At 36.7% G+C, this 22,500-nt stretch overlaps 1 protein-coding gene across 1 annotated transcript; it reads right to left on the reverse strand.

Annotated features, from left to right (window-relative positions):
- Positions 1–2,664: 2,664 nt before the first annotated feature.
- Gngt1 (G protein subunit gamma transducin 1) lies at positions 2,665–5,596 on the reverse strand. Its single transcript, XM_028869872.2, has 3 exons — positions 5,534–5,596; positions 5,338–5,440; positions 2,665–2,826 (listed from the first exon to the last, which is right to left on the reverse strand). Exons 2-3 carry the CDS (start codon positions 5,431–5,433, stop codon positions 2,698–2,700), a joined length of 225 nt encoding a protein of 74 aa, XP_028725705.1. The 5' UTR covers positions 5,434–5,440; positions 5,534–5,596; the 3' UTR covers positions 2,665–2,697.
- Between the last annotated feature and the right edge of the window lie 16,904 nt (positions 5,597–22,500).

Here is a 22,500-nt window from a genome sequence, read left to right on the forward strand (position 1 = left end):
TTACACCTCAAAGTATAAATGACTCAAAAGATAGACTCTGTAATTATTCATTCTTACTAACACAGCAGCAGGCTTTATTGAAGAGTCGAAGAGTGAGGCATTTGAGGAGGCTTCGTTGATATTCTTTTTCTTTTGTTTTTGTCTCCCTCTGTATTGGCCAGTTCTCGTTAGCCTTCTTGAGCCTGGCCCTGAAACGACAGTTTCTGAAGAAGACAGTCAGTTGCAGCTGTGCAGTCCGGGTGAACAGTCACGACCAGGATGTCATTTCCTTCTTTCTGGATATCGTTCTCTGCAGTTCTTCCCTTTGATTTCTTGCTTACTCAAAATTCATCCAACAATATGCATTTTTAATCAAAAATAAATTAAATGAGTGCTGTAAGGATTCTACCTCGTCTAATGTAAACATCTGGCAAATACTGTGCTTTCCTGTTCTTAATTGGATTAAATATTAATGAAGTCAGTTTAATTCTAGAAACAATTTACTATTAGGTTAGGCAGTTTCTCAAAGATGAAGAGGCTTGGAGAAATTATGATACAGTATTGAAATTAAAACTATAAATTATATAAAGAAAAGTAAAATAATATTAAATGACTTCAGAGGTATACAAAAATAATCTTGAAGGAGTGAAAGAGATTGTCTCAGAAAAGACAGATTTCAAAGGGTTGAAATGAAGTAGAGAGGCATTTCAGGTATGGGGATCAATGTGATCAAATTTCAATGGGAAGATCAAGATAATCTGTCAGTTATTCATTTATCTCTACAGGAACTCTACTGGCATTACAATGGTGCATTTTATTAAGCCATCTATGTGACTATTTCTGAGCTATGAGTTTATAAATACCCAAATAAAGATCACTCCTTGTTCATTTTATACATTTCAAAAGGGCATTTCAAAGAGTTGGAGTTGCTTGTCCAAAATTCCCAATATAGTAGAAGAGCAGGGGTTTCAACTTTGAACCACCAACTTCAAAATCTATATCAACTTGTAGGATAAAAATTATATGGATCATTTAGAACATATTGTTGAATGTCCTAACAAAGGCTTTGAATTTAATTAGAAAGAAAAGGAAATATAGACCACTTGGTTAAATAAACACTGACTTGCAGGTGGAAAAGTAGGGACAGATTTCAATCAAATAAATAATTGCACATAATAATATGATGGGTAGTGATGGATGTAATGAAGAACAGAGACAGAGGAAGATGAAAGAAAATACTGGGATTGTGGGATGGGTTTTTATATTTATAAATACGAGAAAAGTAATTTCTCCTCAAGAAAAACTGATGAGATTGTGTAATTCACCCTGGAGTCTTACGACATAAGGGTTCTTAAATGAAAACCTGAAGGAGAGGATGCTGATGTTTTCAGCTGGTGACCCAGAGTACTGACCTGAGACATATGCCAGTTTACTCCTCAGAATCTATTACATTGCTCTTGTATGGGAGAAAATGGGTTGGATGAGTAGCAAAGGGTACAGGTTGAGTATTTCCTATGATCTAGTTGGAGAGCACGGAGCTGACTTCAGACTGCCAGAACAGATAATAGACAGTTTGCATTCTGTCTCTAGAAGGATGGCCATCACTTTGCATTGGAGCATTCAAAATTCACTGTCCATGTGAGATGCCAATAAGGAAACAATGATAACAGAATGGTTTGGTTTGGGTAATTACACTTGCCATTTCCCGGAGAAGCAGAGACAAGGTGGCAGTCTTTTCTGTGGTTGGCCCTCACCATGCTGTGGGGATGGAATGGAATGGCTTATAACTTACAGCATTTTGAAAGCTTTTTGTTTTGCTTTATTTTATTTATTTATTTATTTATTTATTTATTTATTTATTTATTTATTCCTTTTCGAGTTATATTTTCTAGCAAACAGTTACTGGATCTCACCATATGTCAGATAATATAAGCTGAGTGTTTTAATCACATCATTTCAGTTCCACGGACATAGGAGCTAGAACCTGTATTATTTTCAACTTCTTAGAGAAGAAAGGGTGCTTTAGAAAAATGGATGAAACAACCGAAGCCAGTTATATAGCAGAGTGGTATAGTGTTCCCTGTCTCCTAAACCTGTGCTCATAACTCTGTATTCTGTTGCTGGCTAACATCACTGTGTTCTGAGACCGTAGACTGAACTTAATCCAACTGGTAGCTGGCACTCTGGGAAAAAGTCACATCATTAGTGACAGTTAGAACTGGGGCAAGAATGTAGGTGGAGTTATGTTAACAATACCCCTATTGATTGGGTGAGGGAAAAAGAAAAATAAGTAATAAAGTTTCAATAATTAAAAAAAAATATGAATTGTTTTTTGTCAAGATAGAGCATCTGTGTTTCAAAACAATAGACTTCCTACTCCTGAAAGCAAGTGAAATGCTGAGAATAATATATTTTGAACTACAAATACCCTAGATAGAGTATCATTAATATTAAAAGGAAAGTGAAGAAACATAAAACTATGCAGGCAACTCAGAACACACTGCTTTTAAAGAAGAGTTCATCAGTATTTACTGTTAATTATGCGTTAAACCTTATGCTAAATACTTCAAGAAAAACATGATTATACATTATTGCATCTTCATTTTTATTAAAATTTACAGTTTATAAATTTAAACAACATGTGCAAGTTTAATTATATAGGAAAACAATTTGCATGATCTTTAAAATTCTAAGTATTCTAAGAAAATTCCTCCCTGCCTATGAAATCACACAGCCTCCTTTGAGCTCCTTGAAGGGATTTTTGTCCTCTGGGACCCCCTTCACTAGAGGATCCTCTCCAGATCTTTCTTCAATATAATCCCTTACTTCTTCACAACATTTGGAAACCTAAGAGGAAAGAGACAGAGATTTGTTTTAAAACAGAATTCTGCATACTCCAGAACTGTTTTCATTATAATATGTTTCTGTGTTGCATTTTTAAAAAAATGATTCCATCTGCTTTCTGCCTGTGTACATGTACGTTCCAGGATAGAAAAAAAATTGTTCCCATCCTTCCCTTCTAGATGTCTCCAGAGGATAGAAAGCTGACCCTTAAGTTAATGGTTCTTAGTGACCCTGCTTCTAGCTTTGTCAAAGGAGAGAGGACCCAGGGTTTAGAGTCCACCTGGAAATACAAGTGAGGAATTTCACCAAGTAAACCTTCCTCCTCTCCCTAAAAGTATAACATAAAGATGGAAGAGAATGAACAGTTGCTAGATTTATGGCGTATTCACAGTGTTGGACTCTTAGAAGTGCAGGCCTGCAGCTTTAAATTCAACTACAGTGAGTGTTCATCACAGTGTATGGCATGTGCTCTAAGAGGTCAGTGACTTTGCTTTTTTTGTTCAGTATATCCCAGGCATTTAGAAGAGAGCTCCCACTTAGTTGTTGCTTAATAAGTAAATGTGCACTGAACTGAATAGTAGTTTGTTTATAAGATTGTTCCTTGTTTATTTATACTTTTATAGTTATGATTTAGAAAACAATCAGTCTTTAGTGCTTTATGTAGCTAGGTAACATTGCACATGTATATATTCAAAAGAGTTCAAATTAGTCATGCGTGGCCTTTAGCCTCAATTTGTTTTATTGTCAGTTGATGCCTTCTATGACAGTAACATAGATCTACTGTATTTTTGACAATGCAGTGACAATTTCATATGTTATGTAAATAGTAGTTTTTTTCAATAAAATTTTATGCCATAGACACATACATATACATGTGCATTTATATACGTATATAAACATACACAATTGGTTATATGTTCTCTCTACAATCTGTATTTTAAAGCTCTAGGTCCCAATCTGATGATACAAGGAGATGAAGCCTTTGAAGGCTCCTTTTACCCTGAGGGTTCCTCATGATCAGGATTAGCACTGTGATGAAAGAGCCACCAGAGCACTCCCTCACCTTTTTCACCACGTAAGGACACAGCGGAAGGAACGGCACTACCTAGGAATGAGGCAGCCAGCTCTGACCTTGAATGAGCACAGTTCCAGGACTGTAGAAAATAACATTACAATGATTGGCCATCTGAGTAAAGCCATGAAATCTGTGCTGTTCACTTATGACAGCCTGAATAGACTAAAACATCATGTGTGTGCATGGCAAGTGTGTGTGTGTGTGTGTGTGTGTGTGTGTGTGTGTGTAAATCTACAGCAGAAAAAAAAAGAATCGATACTGGAGGAGGTGGAGAAGAAATAAAAAGAAGACAGAGAAGATAGTGATCTTTACAGTATAAGATTGTTACTTTAAAAACTGAGACTATTCACAATAGTGGAGAAAGATGTGTGGTAGTGTATGCCATTTTCACCCCAAATAAAATGTGCAAGGTAATTAAAACCTGAAAACAACCGAATTGCTGATCAAAGGATGCTCAGGATCTTGTGGATAAGATAAGGACTTTAGCCTGTCTGCTGTGTGTTCTATTATGCTGATTACAGATTTGATTTTATTCCAAAACAGGTTTTGTCTGTATGGAAAGAGTAATGGGACAGTTGGAGGCTATTATAAAAGAACTAAAATCTTAAATTTATTTGCTTAGGAGTAAGGGTTGATCAATGCATGACAAGAATATAAACTCCTTTCACATATATACCATATATATGATACGATATGCTGTTATCACTTATGGAGGAGTTTTTGTTCTATTAATTTTTGTAAATTAGGTTACCTAAAACATGTATCTATGCTTCTGAACATTCAGCCAATGTTTGGTGCAAGCTTTTGCTTCCTTTTTCCTTCCTATCCCATTTAATGCAGAGACTCTGGGTCACTATTCTCAAGAACTACTGGATGCATTTAGGAGAAACTAGTGAGTTATTTTGGCTGAAATCATCTTTATTTGCAAAGGAAGAATAGAACATACTTATTTGCTACTGACCAGGGTAGTGCTGGAGAGGAGAGGATGAGGTCATATCTTAAAATACATCAACAACATCAAAATACTGCATAAAATGAAGAGAAACTCATCAACTCAAAGGAACAGAACCCAAATGCCTCAATGCTTTGCCCCACTTGAATGCATGGGTAAATACAGCCTCTGTCTCATTTTCTCCCCTATTTTCTTCTTTTTTGTCTTTCTGTAAAAGTCCAAAACATTTCTTAGCTAAGTGGTCATACAAAAAACAGGCAAAGGACTGCACTTAGACCAAGGAAAATAGTTTTCCAACACCTTGACTTGCAGGGATAACTCATGAGATAAATTAAATTATTACCTTTCTTCATCGCTGATTATGTTCATCATAAGCATTATATTTTTGAGTGCATTGAACTGTTCCAGTAAGTGCTAAATACATTAGGAACATTCAATGCTTTCCCATCTTGTCTCTCCCAGTGAATTAGAGAGAATACCTGCTCACCATCATCCTTTCCAGGGTCACCTCTTTCTTGAGCTGGTCTACTTCCATCTTCAATTTGTCCTTTTCTGTCAGATCCTCAATGTTGATCACTGGCATCTTCTGTCTGTTATAAAGGTGGGATGTTAGCACACTTACCTGAACTGCCGAACTAGATACAACTCACCCACAGGGAGCAACCCTGCTGCTCTGCACTTACCAGGGAAGCTGTTGTTAGTTTTCTTTTAGATTGCCTGTGATAACCAGCTTCTCACAAACACACTCTCTGAACTCTGCTCATGCTGCATGCTAGGCTTGGGATTTTTAAGCTTCATAATCTTCCCTAATATGATTAAGCTAAGCGTTTGTCTTCTAACACCTGCCAGTAGATTTGAGGGAAGGCATCTGTGTAGTCAGTGTATAATATACAGTACTTAAAGCCCCTCCTTTCTTGTGACCTCTTGCATAGTCTGAATTTCTGTGTTTTCAACTCTCATCTCTAGTGTCAAAGCTGTCCCCCAAGTAGTCAATGCCATTTAGCTCAGTCAGAGGTCATTCTGAGGACTACACATTAATCCTGAAATTGCTGGAGTATTTAATCTGGTATTAAAAGAGAACTATTTATAAAGAGTACCATTGTAAATTTATCATAGAGAATGGATAGATTGAAATGTGAACCAATGAAGCTGAGATATAGTAAATAAACTTATTCAGAAATAAGCTATTATACAATTTAGAATGTCTTTCAACCATACCTAGGGTTTATAGGTAACATCTGCAGTACATTGAACAATGGTGGCTGAGCAGTTATAACCTATTAAAGGGAGCATGTTGAGTTTGATCTACCAATGTAATTTGTGTGAAACGAATAGACTCTTCTAGCAGTCTTTCTCCTGTCTAGACTCATGGATAGTGGAGAAGATAGTTTGGTGGTGGCTGATATGGCCATGAAATTTCTTTAAAAATATATTTTAATACTCAAAGGACATTGTGTCTGTCCTCTGTTTCTCTCCTTTCCTCCTTTGCATCTATAATCCAATTTTCTTATGGAAATATTCTTATGAAATATGAACATATTCAGATCACACACTATTTCAGACAATATAATAGTGTACAACTACAGGAAAACACTCTGCTAAGGAACATCATGACAGCTAACGTATTTCCCAGCATTTATGTGGCATTTTCAATCCCAGAGCACATGGGGAAGTATTATGTGCTTCTTGTCTCATGATAGCATGTGCTTCTCTGAACAAGATGTAATTTATGTATCTTTTAGTGAAACTTTTCTGCATATGCAGCATAGAGATGGAACAGAGCAATCAACAACGGCTGCCTGGGTCCACTGCCGCCTGTGCGGTTTGCTTTCTCGAGCTGTTCTCTAAAATATGAGGCAATAATCAGGAGTCCGTTCTGTTTGATGTTCGTTTGGCAGGCAGAGCTCATCTGCAACTGTATCTCATCCTCCCTCTCACTCCTCTCAGACTGTCTGTAAAACTTCATACCTACATTTGTGACCTTTACCTCTTGACACTGCTGTTTGCACAACTTTCTCCATGCTGGTTGTAACGCTGCAGTGTGTTTAAAAACACTTCAGTGTGCACTGTTATCACAGTTAAATTTAAGGCTCACACAAGATAGGCCACCCTTTATTAAAATAAATTTGCAAAGAATTTTGACTTAGTGGATCTGGGATAGGTCTACCAACTGATTTTTCTCTGTTCCTGGAAGTTCTAGTGTATTACAAAAAGCAAACGGCCATCTTCTGGCATTGCTAAGTGTATGATTTTGACCAATTACTAAACCTGTGGGTTATTTACCTGGAAATATAGATGAGAACTATGTAATAGCTTGTATGGTAGAATAAGCCTCCACTACCTGTTAGCTATGCACCTCCAAATTTTTAGACTGTACTTTCTTATGTGGCATTATCTTCTGGAGAGTTCTATACATACTCTTCAACATAATGTGCATTTAATTTGGCTCCTTTAATACAATGTATATACTGCTCTTGTCTCACCCAGACCTCCCTTCCTATGTTGAGGTCCTTATCCATTAATAAACACATGTATTGACTATTATGGACAGACCTTTGGCCTAAGATGGTCCTTAGCTGTTGAAAACATTTTGTCTGGTCACACCTGGAAGACTATATTCTTATCTAGCCCTAGAGGCTATAGCAGATAGCTAGCTGATGTGAGGCCATAAGAATATAACACCTTTGTTTGGCTAAAATCTTGGTTGTAACTGAAAAACATCCAGAAACTTAAGGATGATGCTAGACTTATTTTGACTAACTTCTGCCCTTCCTATTTTCCTAACACAATTAGAGATACCCCATGAAAGCTTATCATTGATATACCAATCAGCTGAACTAGAAGCAGCATCTGGGCTCTGCTTCTAGGAAGTCCAATACCTGTCATAAGTTTAGTCCTGACCACTACCTGTTATTCTACATACTGTTTACTAGAATGAAATCAAATATGCTGATAAAGTTACCACCTCATGTCATAGTCACTGATGATTGAAAAGCACGCCAATTATCTAACATCATTTATGAATAGAAGATTTCTCAACTCTGTGTTTAAGATGAAAATATTTCATTTTATAGAAGAACAGGCTTAGAAAATTGTAGAAAGCTTGGAAACTGAAGGCTCTAGATCTATCTGAAAAAACTCAGAGACTTCCATACAAAAAGTGAGGGTCATAATTTCAACCTCCTCAAGGACACTGAGACACACAAAAAACAGCTTACGTGTGGGGGGGATGGGGTTTCAAATGTTTAGAGCTAAATAGAAGTTAAGGGTTCAAGGGATTCAGACACAGCTGGAAAGATGGTTCAGTGACTGTCACTAAGACTGACAATCTGATTTCAATCACTGGGACCTAAATGTTAGAAGGAGAGAATCTCCATACATGTGCTCACACCTACCCACCCCCAAATAAATAAATGTAGTAAAATTTAAAGAATATATGTGTTCTTTATACACACAATATATTCTTTAATTAGACATATATTCCTTAGTATTTTTACAATAGATAGATAGATAGATAGATAGATAGATAGATAGATAGATAGATAGATAGATACAAAGATACAATTTCTTCTACTTTATTCTCTGACCATCTTCCAATAACACAATGCTTGTCTGGATTCAAATGCCCATAATTACTCAATGATGGGCTGAAAGTCTGAGCTTCCAACATACTTGTTTGTCCTCTGGTCTGGGGTGAATTCTACTACCACACACTTCTTTCAAATCAGAATAAATGAGTAAGTTGTTTGTTTATACTCAAAAATTACATAAAAAATACAGTTAAAATTGGCATCAAATAGCACTAAATCCTTCCTTGTCCTTCATGTTCTAAGCTTTCAGGTTCTGGTACCTCTCCACAGAGCCCAGTAAGATAAGGTAACGGCTACAGCTTATGGGGATGGAGGACCACACCACAGCTAAGAAGATGCTTGCTCTTGTCCTCTTTTTCCCTCATGTGCCATCAGAGGATGTAAGATGCAAAGGCAAGGCAGAAAGAAGCAAGGGGAGGGAAAAGACCCCTGTGGAGATTGATTCTCCATGGAAGAAATCGTGCCCTCTAGGGTAGAGACTTTTGAAACTAGTCAAGTTGTCTATTACGAGTTTTTCTAACAGAAAGAAATATAAGGTGTCTTGCATTTCTCATGACCCTGATACATAAAATGAACTGCCCCACTTTCAGACTGACTGCCAATAAAATGGCAAACATATACATAGACAAAAACATATTTATAGTTATTTCTATCTTGAGAATAATTTCATTTTACAACTAAATATAAAGGTGGATATCATGATTATTATCTACACTAGATTTTACAATATTAAAAATATTTTCAAGCAAAAGAAGAGCATGGTACAAGAATGTTCGACTCCATATCATCTGTTAGAGTCATGAGAATTGTAGTCAGCATCATGTCTTCAATGATTTTGCATTTTAGAAGCATGTGAGCCATACATCACAACACAACATCACATCTCAATAAAATGTTTGTTTGTTTTTAACTGAAAAATATCTCCTGTCTTAGTTAGGGTTTCTATTGCTGTGATAAAATACCAAGTTGAGGAGGCAAGGTTTTATTTGACTTATACTTCAGCATTGCTGTTCATCACTGAAGGAAATCAGAACAGGAACTCAAAGCAAGGCACGTTCACAGAAGCAGGAGCTGATGCAGAGGCCCTGAAGGGGAGCTGCTTACTGGCTTGCTTCCGGTGGCTTGCTCAACCCACCTTTTTATAGAACCCAGGACCAGCAGTCCAGGAGTAGCACCACCCATCATGGGCTGGGCTCTCCCCCTTATATCACTAATTGAGAAAATGCCTTCCCGCTGAATTTCACGGAGACATTTCCTCAGCTGAGGCTCCTTCCTCTGATGACTCTAGCTTGTGTCAAGTAGACACAAAACCCACTCAGAACATCTCCTTTCTTTATAATTGGCTAATGCTTTTGTATTCCATAAATACAACCCCAGCACCAAATTAATGGCTTTCAATGGGTCATTATGAAATACTTCTTATACAAAACAGACTGAGTTAGAAAAATCCATGATCATTGATCTCAGAAGAGAGAAGGAAGAACAGATTACCTTGACTTTTTTTTTGCTCTTAAATGCCACACTAAGCTTTTACCAGCCAAATATAGCCAACAATAATGGCATCTATCTAAAGGGTACTAATAAAGAAGCAACACTATGGGAAATATGAGTTAAGTATAGCAATTGGTGATGCAATTTCTATTAAAATGTTTTAATGCTTGTATCTTAATACATTGAAAATTCTCAAAACAAGGGTTTGTATTGATGTATTGTATTTCACAGTGGGAGCAGAGCTGGACAAACAAGGTCAGTGTTTCCTTACCTGCCACATGTCAGGGAAGTTTTAAAAACATTTCTTTAAAAGCATTTTTAGAGGATAAAACTATGCAAATGTGAATTAAATTTCCACTAATGTCTGCTGGAGTCTGAGTTTCTCCCAGAATTAATATGAGCTGGTGTAAGGGTCATAGGTTGCTTATTTTGTTTCCATACATTAGACATAAGTGTGCTTTAAGCAAGAATGACAAATAAGTAAAATATTTAAGTTATGAAGATTTAGGCGGGGGGAGAAATTATTCAAGTTCTGGCTTAAAAGCCCCTTGTTTTATGTGGAATGTTAATAGGTTATTTGAAATGGAAGTGTTCCAAACACTCTAGCTATTTCTTACTTTGTAAACATTCAGTCTGATAAAATTTTTCAATAATTAATCATGATATTATGATCATAAACTTGAAATCACATGGACATAAACTTTTCTATAATATTATTTATTATCATCACACTCTATTTGTGACTATAAAACACTAAGAGCTAACATTTTATTTATTCATCCAATAATAAATACAAACTTATCTGTGGGACATAATTCTAAAAACTTCACTGTAAATCAGAGTGAAAAGACAAAAAAAAAAGAAATAATTACTTCACACTCTACAGACTTACATTCTAGCAAGATAGATGCATAAAAATATTGAAAAGAAATTATTCACATTTAGCAAATAATAAACCAGGAAAGAAATAAGAGGAAGAATCAGAAGTGATTCAATTATAAAGGATGGTCAGTGAGGTGCTCGCGGGATGACCTGAGGGACAGGACAGAGTAGGGTAGCAGGTGTGAAGGAAGTTCCTGAAAAAAAAAAATGGTGCCTTAGCTAACGCTTTTGTGTAGCTGATTGACTCGCTAGTGACTTAATGATAGTTAAGGGGCTGAAAGGTTGTAGAGGGGCTGAAAGTTTGTAGAACCAGAACCTAATTATAATCTACCCTGGGTTGTGTTTAGCCACATTAATAGCTACCCTTGTTCACCTTTGCATTTGACCTAATACCATTGTGAGTAACAGGTGAAGACTTCTGCAGTGGGTTAACTTTATAGACCATGGTATTCCACCAATCAAAAGCTGACAGGTATCAGGCAAGCCTCCAAAGCGTGTCCTGGAGAGTTCTCTGCTTGTCACAATCCGCCTACCCGCTGTTGTCACAGATACATTTGAGAAGTGTCTAGATTGGTGACTTTTTGTTTTGTTACCGAAACATTTTTGTGGAACTGTAATTACCTCTCTGGGTTCATTTTGGTTCTTTTTGGGACTTGGCCTTCCCTTGGCTTGGCTTAAGGTTCATTTGTTATTTACTCTCAGGTGGTTATTTAGGGTTCTGTTTCTTAGACAGTTTTTCATTTTTGGTTTGCTTTTAAAGTGTCTGGTTTGTTTGTTGGCCTTAAAAACATGTTGGTTTCCAATGATTCTGGATTTTGCTTTTGTTTGCTTTCAGACCTCTAAAGACATGGTTTCTGACCTTTCCGTTCATTAAATCGCTAACATCCAGTCTGTTCCTCTGTGCACACTCCTTCCATACTTGATTTAAGAAAGGGAGAACATGTTGGAAGAAAGTCAGATTTTGTATTCCAACTGGTTTCATATGTGAAAAGTATTTTTACTCATTCGGCATGTATTTTTAAAGAAAAAAAACATAACGATAACTTGGTTTTACATTTGCCTTAGTGGTAGACATTTATTATCTCTAAATTAGTTAGTTTTGTGTGCTTAACTAAAAGTACTAGACAATAAAATTAAAGAAAATCATACATGGACAAATATTTTAATTAAAATTCAAAATTTCCCAAACTGATGAGATTGGTAATTTACAAAAATTAATAGGAGCTCTAAAAATACCTCTAAGCTTAAAATGTTAAAAAGTTAATATTTAGAGGTTATGTCAAAACTAGAGATAAATTCTAAATAAGCTCCTACTTTTATCTGTCTTTCTCTGAACATTCCTCTTCCTTCATTGTCTAATAAAACAAAAACCAGTATCAGATAAAAACATTATTATTGCCTGCTTTAGGATAAAAATCAGGGAAAAAGAGAGAGCAACGCCATTCTGCATTAAGAATTCCCATTTTAAAAACTACTTTCCTTAAAAAAAAATTGCCACACTTGGGTATGTCTTCCTCTCTCCTTGGTAACTTTCTCTTAACCTGATGCTTAAGCCTGTATTAAAACATATTTATTAGAGGCAGAGGCAGGCAGGTCTCTGTGAGTTTGAGACCAGTCTGGTCTCCAAAGTGAGTTCCAGGACAGCCAGGACTTTTATACAGAGAAACCCTGTCTCAAGAAACCAACCAACCAAACAAACAAAAATTAAAGACATATTTATATTTATTATACCACTAGCCCTAAAATTTTTCAGTGTCAAAGCCAAAACTCTTGGTCTGATCTTAACAGAGGTCCCTAAAAGTAGAAGAAAATTCCTTAAGTTACCAAGCATGGCAATGTGGAGCTTCTTCTGTCCCTTTAGTACTAACACTTCTGGTTGCATACAGCCATCTTAATATATTGTCAATGAGTTTGTCAGACTGTCCTTTGGCCGAAGTGTCCTATAAAACATTGCTTACATAATACTTCAGGTTCCTCTGCTTCTGTTTCTCTGGCCAAAACTCCATTTAACTTGTGTTAAGTGCCACGGATATTGAAGACAAAAATTCCCTAGATTCATCTATACTGTGTCTGTAGGTCAAATAAAACAATAGATGGTTTTTTCAGAGGACTTCAGATGTCCTAAGCCAATCTCTTGTCTTTAGACACAGTGGGATAACTACTTGTAAAATGAACATATTCTGTATCTAAAACACATTAAGAGCAAGTGTTTCTATAATTCTCTTAACTTAAAATGTTAAAAAAATAATATTTTAAAATTTTTATTCAATGTATTTTGATCATGTTTACAGCCACTTTCATACCCATCTGACTTGGAATTTTCTCTTTTTTTTCTGTTGAATCCAGTTTTTAACTTAAAATCTTAAACGTGCTTGCTTCCTTTCTTTCCTGCAATCTCTTCTACTTTCTGAAAAAATAGCAACCCGAGTAAGGGTGGCCTTTTTGCTGGTCTTTCCTCATCAAAGCTTTCCATCCTCAGTTAAAAGGAGCTTTCATAACTGTCCCTTCTGTGCTGGAGGAAGAACCAACCTTCCTCCTTGTGAGATTCCAATCTTCCATCTTAACTCTAGATATGCACTTGATAATGTTTGAGGAAGAGACTTCCGATTATTTTTAAAGTCAGATAAAAGAATTTTAATTCCATGTAGGCACCTTATATGAACTTTTTAAAAAAATAATAAGCTTTTTAATATGTTACTTATATCTTCAAATTTTATAATAGATGGGCTTTAATGCCTCAGTTGGGTCAAGAATTCAACATAAGTTTCATAGCTTTTCACAGAAGGAATCATCTCTGGTCCAGGGGCTCTTAGGGATGTTCACAGGGAAAACTGGCCATGGGGCATTGTGATGACCAAATGCTGGGGGTTGCCTAAACCAGGCTAATGTTGCCAGATACAGAAAAGGAATTATATTCCTGACTGGCACTAGATTGGTTGATGATGTCTAATCTGAAATCTTTACTTCTATCTTTTTTTTTACTTTAGACATGTCAGAAGACATGGGAAATATAATTTAACATCACCATAAACTAAATAATAATAATAAAAAAAAACGTTGGCTCAAAGTCACATTGAGGAAGACATTTCCATCTTACCCTCAGTAAAGTCCCCAGCTGTCTGCTGTTCAGACAGACAGAGAAAAGACATTGCCTATGTGGGTCTAACTAGGTTGACGTTAGGCTTTTATTGGAAAACTACTTGAGTCTTAAGCTGTATCAACTATCATGTTAGACTTTACCTTTTAGATGTAAGTATCAAACTATGCTCTCTGTCTTCAACATGCTCATTTTCTGCCCTGTTCTAAGAAAGCATGTATTTTGGGTTAGTAATTGTTTGGTGCTATTGGAACAACAATCAAAGCAGCAGTGTAAGTTTAAGCTGATAAACTATAAACCTAAAGGAGACACAAAATCCTGGATTTAAAAATCTGCCTGTATGTAGAACTGTATCTGTACCTGCTTAGAATTTTATTTTGTTTATATGTCAAGAAATTAGTTGGTAAGTGCTCATGTAAATTTATTTCCTAAATTAAGCCCAAATTATTTCCCTTCATAGTATAACTGGAGTTTTAAGAGGAGAAGCCTCAACTTCAGCAGCCTAACTCACTGTTTGGCTACCTGTCTCAATATACAAATGAAAGAGATTGTAGGGAGACAGACAAAAGACAAAAGACGGGGTGGTTCATCCATGAGACCACATTGGAGGAAAAAAACTAAAGGTTCTAGGACTTTCTTTTATAGTGTAATCATGAATTTTTAAATTTTAAATTAAAAAAAAAAAAACCAGAAAAACAAAAATACCTTAAAAGGGAAAGACAGTTCTGGCAATGATGCCATCTGCTTGATCCTTGTCTGAATTCTGGTTCTGCAAGTTCACCTAATTGGTCCCTCTTGCTTGAGAGATGGTCTCTTTCTTGTTTTTAAGATAATTGTCCTGCTTCAGGATACAACCTTCCCACAGTAGGTAATTTCTGTCACCTGTTATTACAAGGGACCTAGGCAGAAATGTTGAACTTTATTCTGCTTTGGATGTTTCATAAGTTCAAATGAAAAGTGATTGGTAAAACAAAGGCAAATTCAAAGTACCTACTCTATAACTTAAATACTTAACAGAGGTTTAATTAATTAGAAAACCCACAAAACTTTTAACACATTCATATTATATTTATATTATAAGCCTATGTTTATAAATGTTAGGTGCCTAAGATACCATATGTATAGTATATATGTTTTCTTTGTTTTAGATGCAGGATCCTGGGTTTTCAGGATTATCTTATTGTAATATTAATTATCTTATCTTAAAAAGTATATTATATCTACATTTTGTAAAAATAATAACAAAGTAACAATAAGACAAAATGAAATTATTAAATAAAAAGAGATATAAAGGTTTTTTTGTGTGAGAAAACTTTTGTTGAGAAGGTTAAGGAAAGAAAAATACTTTTAGATGAGAAAAGACATAGAATAAGGTAAAGATTATTCCAAAATGAAAATAAGTTAAACTAAAGAGTAAATTGCTGTAAAAATATTGTAAAAATTAAACTTTAAAGGAGTGAATAAAGGTTACAACTGAGTTGATTATAAATCAAGGTTATTATATTTTTAGGGTCAAATTTCAATATCCAAAGATGCCCAATTCTCCATTTACATCAATAAGGTCACCTTGATAATTAATCTATTCTTAGTAGTGTTTATAGAAAAACAACTAGGGTATGGAGAGATGCTCCACAGCTAGGAGCATGCATGACTTCTGCAGAGGAGTCGAGTTCCATGCCCCTTGAGTTCCACTTCAAGGCAGCACACAGTGCCCCTAGCCAGCTTCAGGGAGATCCAATGCTTGTGGCCTCCAGTTACACCCATGTGCACACAGCCGCACACAGACATAACACACACACACACACACACACACACACACACACACACACACACACAGAGAGAGAGAGAGAGAGAGAGAGAGAGAGAGAGAGAGAGAGACTTTTAAAATAGGACTGAAAAAACAAGGACTTAATTTTATCCTTACCCCCACAAATTTAAAAAAAAGTTGCAATTAGATTCTATTTTTATATGTTTCATACACTCTCCCTTGAGTAAAGGCTTCACTTTCTGAATAACCACCATCTCATCACTAGGGAAAGTTCTCTCTAAAAGAATTATTTGGGAGACATTTTTATCAAATGATTTAGCTGTTGTGAAATTCATTTTAAAGTTGGACAACTATTTAAAATTATTTATAAAATTTTCCCTATTATATGAATAATAACACTAACACAGTATCAAGAATAATTAAAGCTTTGAATTTCTTTTATAATCTATCCAAATTAAAAGACATTTATTGTCTCTCCATAAAATAACTTTGCCTCCTTTTAAAAATTAGGTAAAAAAGATTATATGGTTAGCCGGGCGGTGGTGGCGCATGCCTTTAATCCCAGCACTCGGGAGGCAGAGCCAGGTGGATCTCTGTGAGTTCGAGGCCAGCCTGGGCTACCAAGTGAGTCCCAGGAAAGGCGCAAAGCTACACAGAGAAACCCTGTCTCAAAAAACCAAAAAAAAAAAAAAAAAAAAAAAAAAAAAAGATTATATGGGCCGCCTGCATTAAAGCAACATGCATTACAAGAGGCATTAAAATACGACACAAAAGTTCAAAATGTGTTACATAGCCATTCAAATGTGTGCCAACTTCTGAGAACACATGCTACCAACTTTAAAATCAATGAATAACACCCATTAACTACAGTGACAACCAAGCATCTTAAGTAACTGAACATTTCTCTCACTGTGTATGCTTCTGGGATCCATTGATAATTGTGTGTGCTTTCTATATTTAATATATTTACTATTTCAAATGATATACTCCTAAGTGATAAAAATAATGCTAACCCTGAATGACATTGTCTTCTCCTTAATCATGCTTCTGTTAGGACTGTTTGCTTACTAGAACCTCTATGTTAAGGTCTAGTTTTCATGTTTCAAAAAATTCTAGTGTTTTCACTGACTTTGTATAACAAAGAAAAAAATCTCATTAATAGCATAATTTCAATTTTAATATGTATTTTTTAATTAACAAAAATTATATTTTATCTCCTTTCTCCAAAATCTCTGTACGAAATATAGTTGTATTTTAAATCAAAATTCTTGGACAAAATACATTTTCCTTAAGAAAAAAAGTTAACTGGGTCTAACCAATTGAACTACCGTATTTCTTCTGATACTAAGAAGACAAAGGAAACTGTTTTCTAGACAGAGCAGGGTAGTTATGCAAATGAACTTCCTGTGATTGTGACAGCATGCCTGAGACCTGGAGCTAGACAAAATCCCAGCATGGATGAGGAAGGCAAGAAGAAAATCCTCCTAGTAGCTGCAGAGCTAGTGGCATTTGACAGCTGCTGAGAGGGAAAACCAAGTTCCATTAGTGATTTGACACCTGTAGGGTTACCACACTCCAGGGATAAGCCCACCATCAAGACCAACAGAGCGATTCAAGCAGACTCCATGGGATGTGGTAAGGAAGCTGCGTAAAGTTGGGTGGGTAAGGGAGGGAGGGAGGGCAGGTGGATAGGTGGAGAATTAGAGGAACACTTTTTAGTGTTGTTCTTGTGGGACTCCTAACAGTGCTAATGAGCTCTCTCTGACTCTTGCCTGCTCTTGGAACCCCTTTTTGCTACCGGGATCCCTCTTCCAGGCCTGCCTGATATGAAGGCTATGCCTAGTCTTTTTGTTTGTTTGTTTTTGGTTTTTCTTTGTTTTTTTGAGACAGGGTTTCTCTGTGTAGTTTTGGTGCCTGTTCTGGATCTCACGTTGTAGACCAGGCTGTCCTCGAACTCACAGCGATCCGCCTGGCTCTGCCTCCCGAGGGCTGGGATTAAAGGCGTGCGCCACCACCGCCCGCCGCCGGCTAGGCCTACTCTCATTGTAACTTGCTATGCTGTGTTCAGTTGACACTCCTGAAAGGCCTGTGCTTTTCTGAAGGGAAACGGAAGAGCAGTGGATATGGGAGGAGTGGAGGGAGGGAACCTGTGGTTGGGATGTAATGTATGAGAGAAGAATAATTATTTTTAAAAGCAAAAAAAGAGTGAGTGAATAAATAAAAAAATTGTATGAAATTCACAAAGAATTAACAAAAATATTATTTAAAGATGTTAAGATAGAGTAAATTAAATAATATGAAACCTGTTAACATGTACGAATGTTTGACAAACAAAGTAACTTCAACTCTATTTACTGAAGCTAAAGACATAGTTAAATCTTCTCACCCAAACTGTACAAACTACATCAATTTCTATTTTTTAAGACTTATTTTTATAATTTTTAATTTTATGTAGGTATGTTGAGTGGGTAGCCCATCAGAGATGACCTCTCAGAAAGTGTATAGCCAATGGGAAGTCTTTATTCCAGCTGGCTGGGGCCACTCTCAAGTGTTCAGAAATCTAGGTGTGGTCCCAAACATCCAGAACTCAAGGATTTTAAAGACAAAAACAGAACCTGGCATCTCACTGGGCAGCCTCAGGGGCCTTTGCTAAATCAAGCAGTATTAGCAGAAAGGACGATAAGCAGTCAGCTTGAGGGGGTTCTGCTGAAAACTGGTAGTTTCAGCAAAGGTTAGGCTAAGTTAGCTGGGACATCCTGATCTTTGGTTCCTAGAATTATGTAGTAGTTTTCTATGGGATTCTCCATTTTTAACTAAGTAAAAGTGTGTGTTCCTGAATGTGAGTATGTACAGGTGCAGGTGCCCTCAGAAGGCAGAACTTCAGATCTTCTGCAGCTGGAGTTACAGGTTGTGAGCTCCAGACATTGGTTCTGGGAACCGAAATCAGTTCCTCTGGAAAAGCAAGTATCACTCCTAACCACCAAGCTGAGTCATTAATGCACCCAAGACACCAATTTCTAATCCTAACAACACTCATAATGTTCTACACCTTTAAAATTAGTGTTTCTGGATTAAATGAGTATTTAAGAGATCCAACTGGCCAGGATTTTAAAAGTTAATTAAACAATATTCATATTTTATTAATAAAAAAAGATAGTAGGCAATACCATGGTAACTTCTGGAGTCTCATTTTCCTTTCTGCTAAGAATTAAAATGATAAAATGTAATTATGTCTGTAAGGTCTATGAAATTCTGATTTTTAATAGGTTTAATTTCTTGTTTACATCATTTTTATTAATAATATTTGGTATGTAAAAATCTTGTTAATTTTTTAACTGTATCATCATTTTAATTTCTTCTGTGGTTTTCCATTTACTTTCTCAAACTAAAAATCTGGTACAATACAAACATAATAAATGAAATTATTATCCACAAATAGCAATTATAAAACAATCTGGCTATCAAAGGCAAATCTTTCTTAAGTATAGAAATAGCCACTCAATATGAAATTATAGATATAAACCCCTAAAAGATAATTGATATATTTAAGTATTTCAACTATAAACTGAACTACACAAAGTTATAGTGTACAAATAATTATAAATACAAGGTGAATATATAGTAAGTTTTAAAACAATATAATTTGATTGGATAAATTATGTTTCCCTCATCTATTATCCTCACTTTGTTAGGCCAGACAGTATTCTTGATAATCTTAATTTTAGAAAAACTACTTCTATTATGTGTCTCATGTTATGATAACTACAAAAGAATAAAATAAAGCAAAGCAAACCTGGATCGTAATGGCCTATAGATTTTTATTCAATCACAATTTTCTTCTTTAAGGTTTTTACCAGCTTTCCTTCACTCTTAAAGTCAGCTTTGCTGCTGACTACTCAGCCTTATCTACATCAGACCCTAGGAACAAGCCTTTCTAGTAACAGGGGCAGTTAATATGTCGACCCTGCATGCACAAAATGTGATGCTTGGCCAACATGAAGAGCTGTGAGCCAGAGTTCCAAAACACCCGCACCTTACACTGAACTTTCTGCAAGGATTAGCAGCTGATTAGAATGTCTGTGACTGTGGAGAGGTTGGAATGTCGCAGATCTGGAGCTATTACAATTATGGTAGGCTACCTTTAGCTCACTTTATAACCATCCCTTGCCCACCTCTGTGTCTGATCTAACATCCTTGTGATCAACAGATGGAGCATCATGGAATATATTATTTTAACAGACCACTAGCTCCCGCCAACTGAACGGCTATGTATGCCATCAGACAGTATCCGACGCTGAGAGCTGAGATTTCTCCACCTACCTGATGTCTCCACAAATGCATTTGAAATGTGGCTTGATTTACGACTTTGGTTCTGTTATCGTAAACACTTCAGGAAACTGCTGTCACTTTGGACAATGTACTTGGAAAATGGACCTGAATCTGTGTTCTTGGGCCATGGCCATTCATATTTGTCTTCAGACTATATTATCTCTTGTCCTCTTTTAGTGAGAGTTGTAATTTTTTGCCAATATGGGTATCTAAGAGAAGATAATCTCAGAACAAGCCAAAGAAAGTACAAATGTGTATGCGGATGAGTGATGACGGGGAGCCCAGTGGATACAGGAGAGCATCGGACATGGAGTCCACACACATTTAGGTCATGTAGGCTACTCTAAAGGCTTATTTTGCTCTGAGTGAATTGGGAAACATGGGAACATTTTCAACATCAAGGTACCATTGTCTGTCATATTTTAGCAGGGTCACTCTAGCATCTATGTAGAGTCTGGACTACAGGTCCAAGGGCAAATGCAGTAACTGAGGTGAAACAGAATGATGAGTGAACCCAGACAGAAGCGGAGGTAAGGGCAGGAGGAGGGATTCTGAGTACATTTTCATAACAGATACAATGGGATGTGTTGGCAGACTTGACGCTAAATGAAAATAAGACAGACAAAAAGTCCAGATAACTCTGAGGATTTGGGCCTGGTCAATAGGAAGAAGAAATGTTTAAGACCAAGAACTTTGAGATCAAGAACATGATAAGAAGGGAATATTAACTCTGTGATGTCTATGATGTCTGTTAGCTGTTTGTTTCAGTAAACACTATCAGGATAGAAGCTTAGGGACAAGCGGTAAGGAGGGATGAGAACACCTGAAATAAAGAGAAAAAAATAAAAGGCTAAACCACGAGCACCCTTTAGTAGGGAGATGAGATGAAATGAATATGAAAGGTGAGTTTGTTTTCTCAAAGAAAAAATGAGACAATATTAGCTGAATGGGTTGTTCCTTTACCATCTTGCTGGCCTCCCAAATACTTACATGAAATAACTGGTATTTGTGTGTGCGCTCTTGTTGTGGGATATTTGTACACTGTGTGAAGAAGTATTACTATGATTGATTGGTGTAATAAAGAACTAAATGGCCAATATCTTGGCATGAGGGATAGGAAGGACTTCTGGGCAGAGAGAGAGAGAGAGAGAGAGAGAGAGAGAGAGAGAGAGAGAGAGAGAGAGAGAGCTCTGAGGAGAAGAAGAAAGGTAGATTACACCAGCAGGAAGCCAGTGAGAATCTGAAGAAGTCAGACATACGTTACAGAGCAGAGGCAACCAAGCCATGTGGCAGAATGTAGGTTGATAGAAACAGGTTAATTTGAGTTATAAGAGCTAGCTGGGGACAAGCCTAAGTTAAAGGCTAAGCTTTCATAATTAAAAGTCTCCATGTCGTTATTTGGGGTCTGGTGATCCAAAGCTAGTCTGACAAGAAGGCTTGCTGCACACTCTGCTTTCTTTCTAAGTTGATACAGATACAGCACCCAATTACTGCCCCTGTCCAGTGAATATTTTCTCAATAATTACTGTGGCCAAGCACCCTTGTGAGTGTTCTGTGTTAATGCAATCCAACAGGGTCATCTTTCCTATCTGACTGGGCTGGCAGCTTGAGGAGACGCAGAGGAGGTAAGAGTCAAGGGATGACTTTCATGTAGGTCAAGGGTAAGCTGAGGGAACACCTTGCACAAGACCCTTGGAGTTGCAAAACTGGGAAAAGAGAAAACATCATGTTCCTTGAGTATTGATCAAAAGAGAATGATATGGTGGGCTTAGATTAGTAAGGGAACAATATTAGATCATGTTGAGCCTTGTAAAGCACAACAAGGAATAAAATGAGAAACTACTGAAGGCTTTATTTTAGCTTTATTTTGAAATAGTGGCATATTATGCCATGGTCTGAGGCATAAAGCAAGTCTGTCTGGGATTGACTGGGAATGGTTTAGATGAGATACTAATGCAGTAGTCTCTGAAGAGCTGATAGATCTGAACCACATTGGCTGCTTGCTGTGTATAAGGTTAATAGTCATCGTCAACTTGAACTGTATTCATAATCTCCATGGAAACACATCTTTAAGTGGGCCTATGGCAGTGCTTCTGGAAGACTTTAACTGAGGATGGAGACCTATCCTGAATGTGGGCAGCACCATCAAAGAGAGTGGGGTCCTAAAGCAAAGGGAAGATGGAGCTGAGCACCGACATTCATGTCTTCCTGTTTGGGACTGTGGAGGTCATGTGACTAGCTGCCGTCACAGCTTCTCAACCTCGATGGTCCGTATCGTTCCTCCCTTTCCCCTAAGATGTCAGATATTTTATCACAGTAACAGGAAAAGCAACTAACGTAGCTAGGTAGTGGTGGCACATGCCTTTAATCCCAGCATTCAGGAGGCAGAGGCAGCTGAATCTTTATGAGTTCGAGGCCAGCCTAGTCTACAGAGCAAGTTCCAGGACAGCTAGGGCTGTTACACCGAGAAACTCTGTCTCAACAAACAAACAA

This window comes from Peromyscus leucopus, chromosome 3, assembly GCF_004664715.2.
Source record: "Peromyscus leucopus breed LL Stock chromosome 3, UCI_PerLeu_2.1, whole genome shotgun sequence".
In the NCBI taxonomy this organism is placed as follows: Eukaryota; Metazoa; Chordata; class Mammalia; order Rodentia; family Cricetidae; genus Peromyscus; species Peromyscus leucopus.

Excerpts from the sequence above, each read along its gene's own strand:
- Gngt1 (XM_028869872.2), bottom strand. The coding sequence starts at position 5,433 with ATGCCAGTGATCAACATTGAGGATCTGACAGAAAAGGACAAATTGAAG. Across the intron at positions 2,827-5,337 it reads TGACCCTGGAAAGGATGATG|GTTTCCAAATGTTGTGAAGA; the intron begins GTGAGCAGGTAT and ends CTTTCCTCTTAG.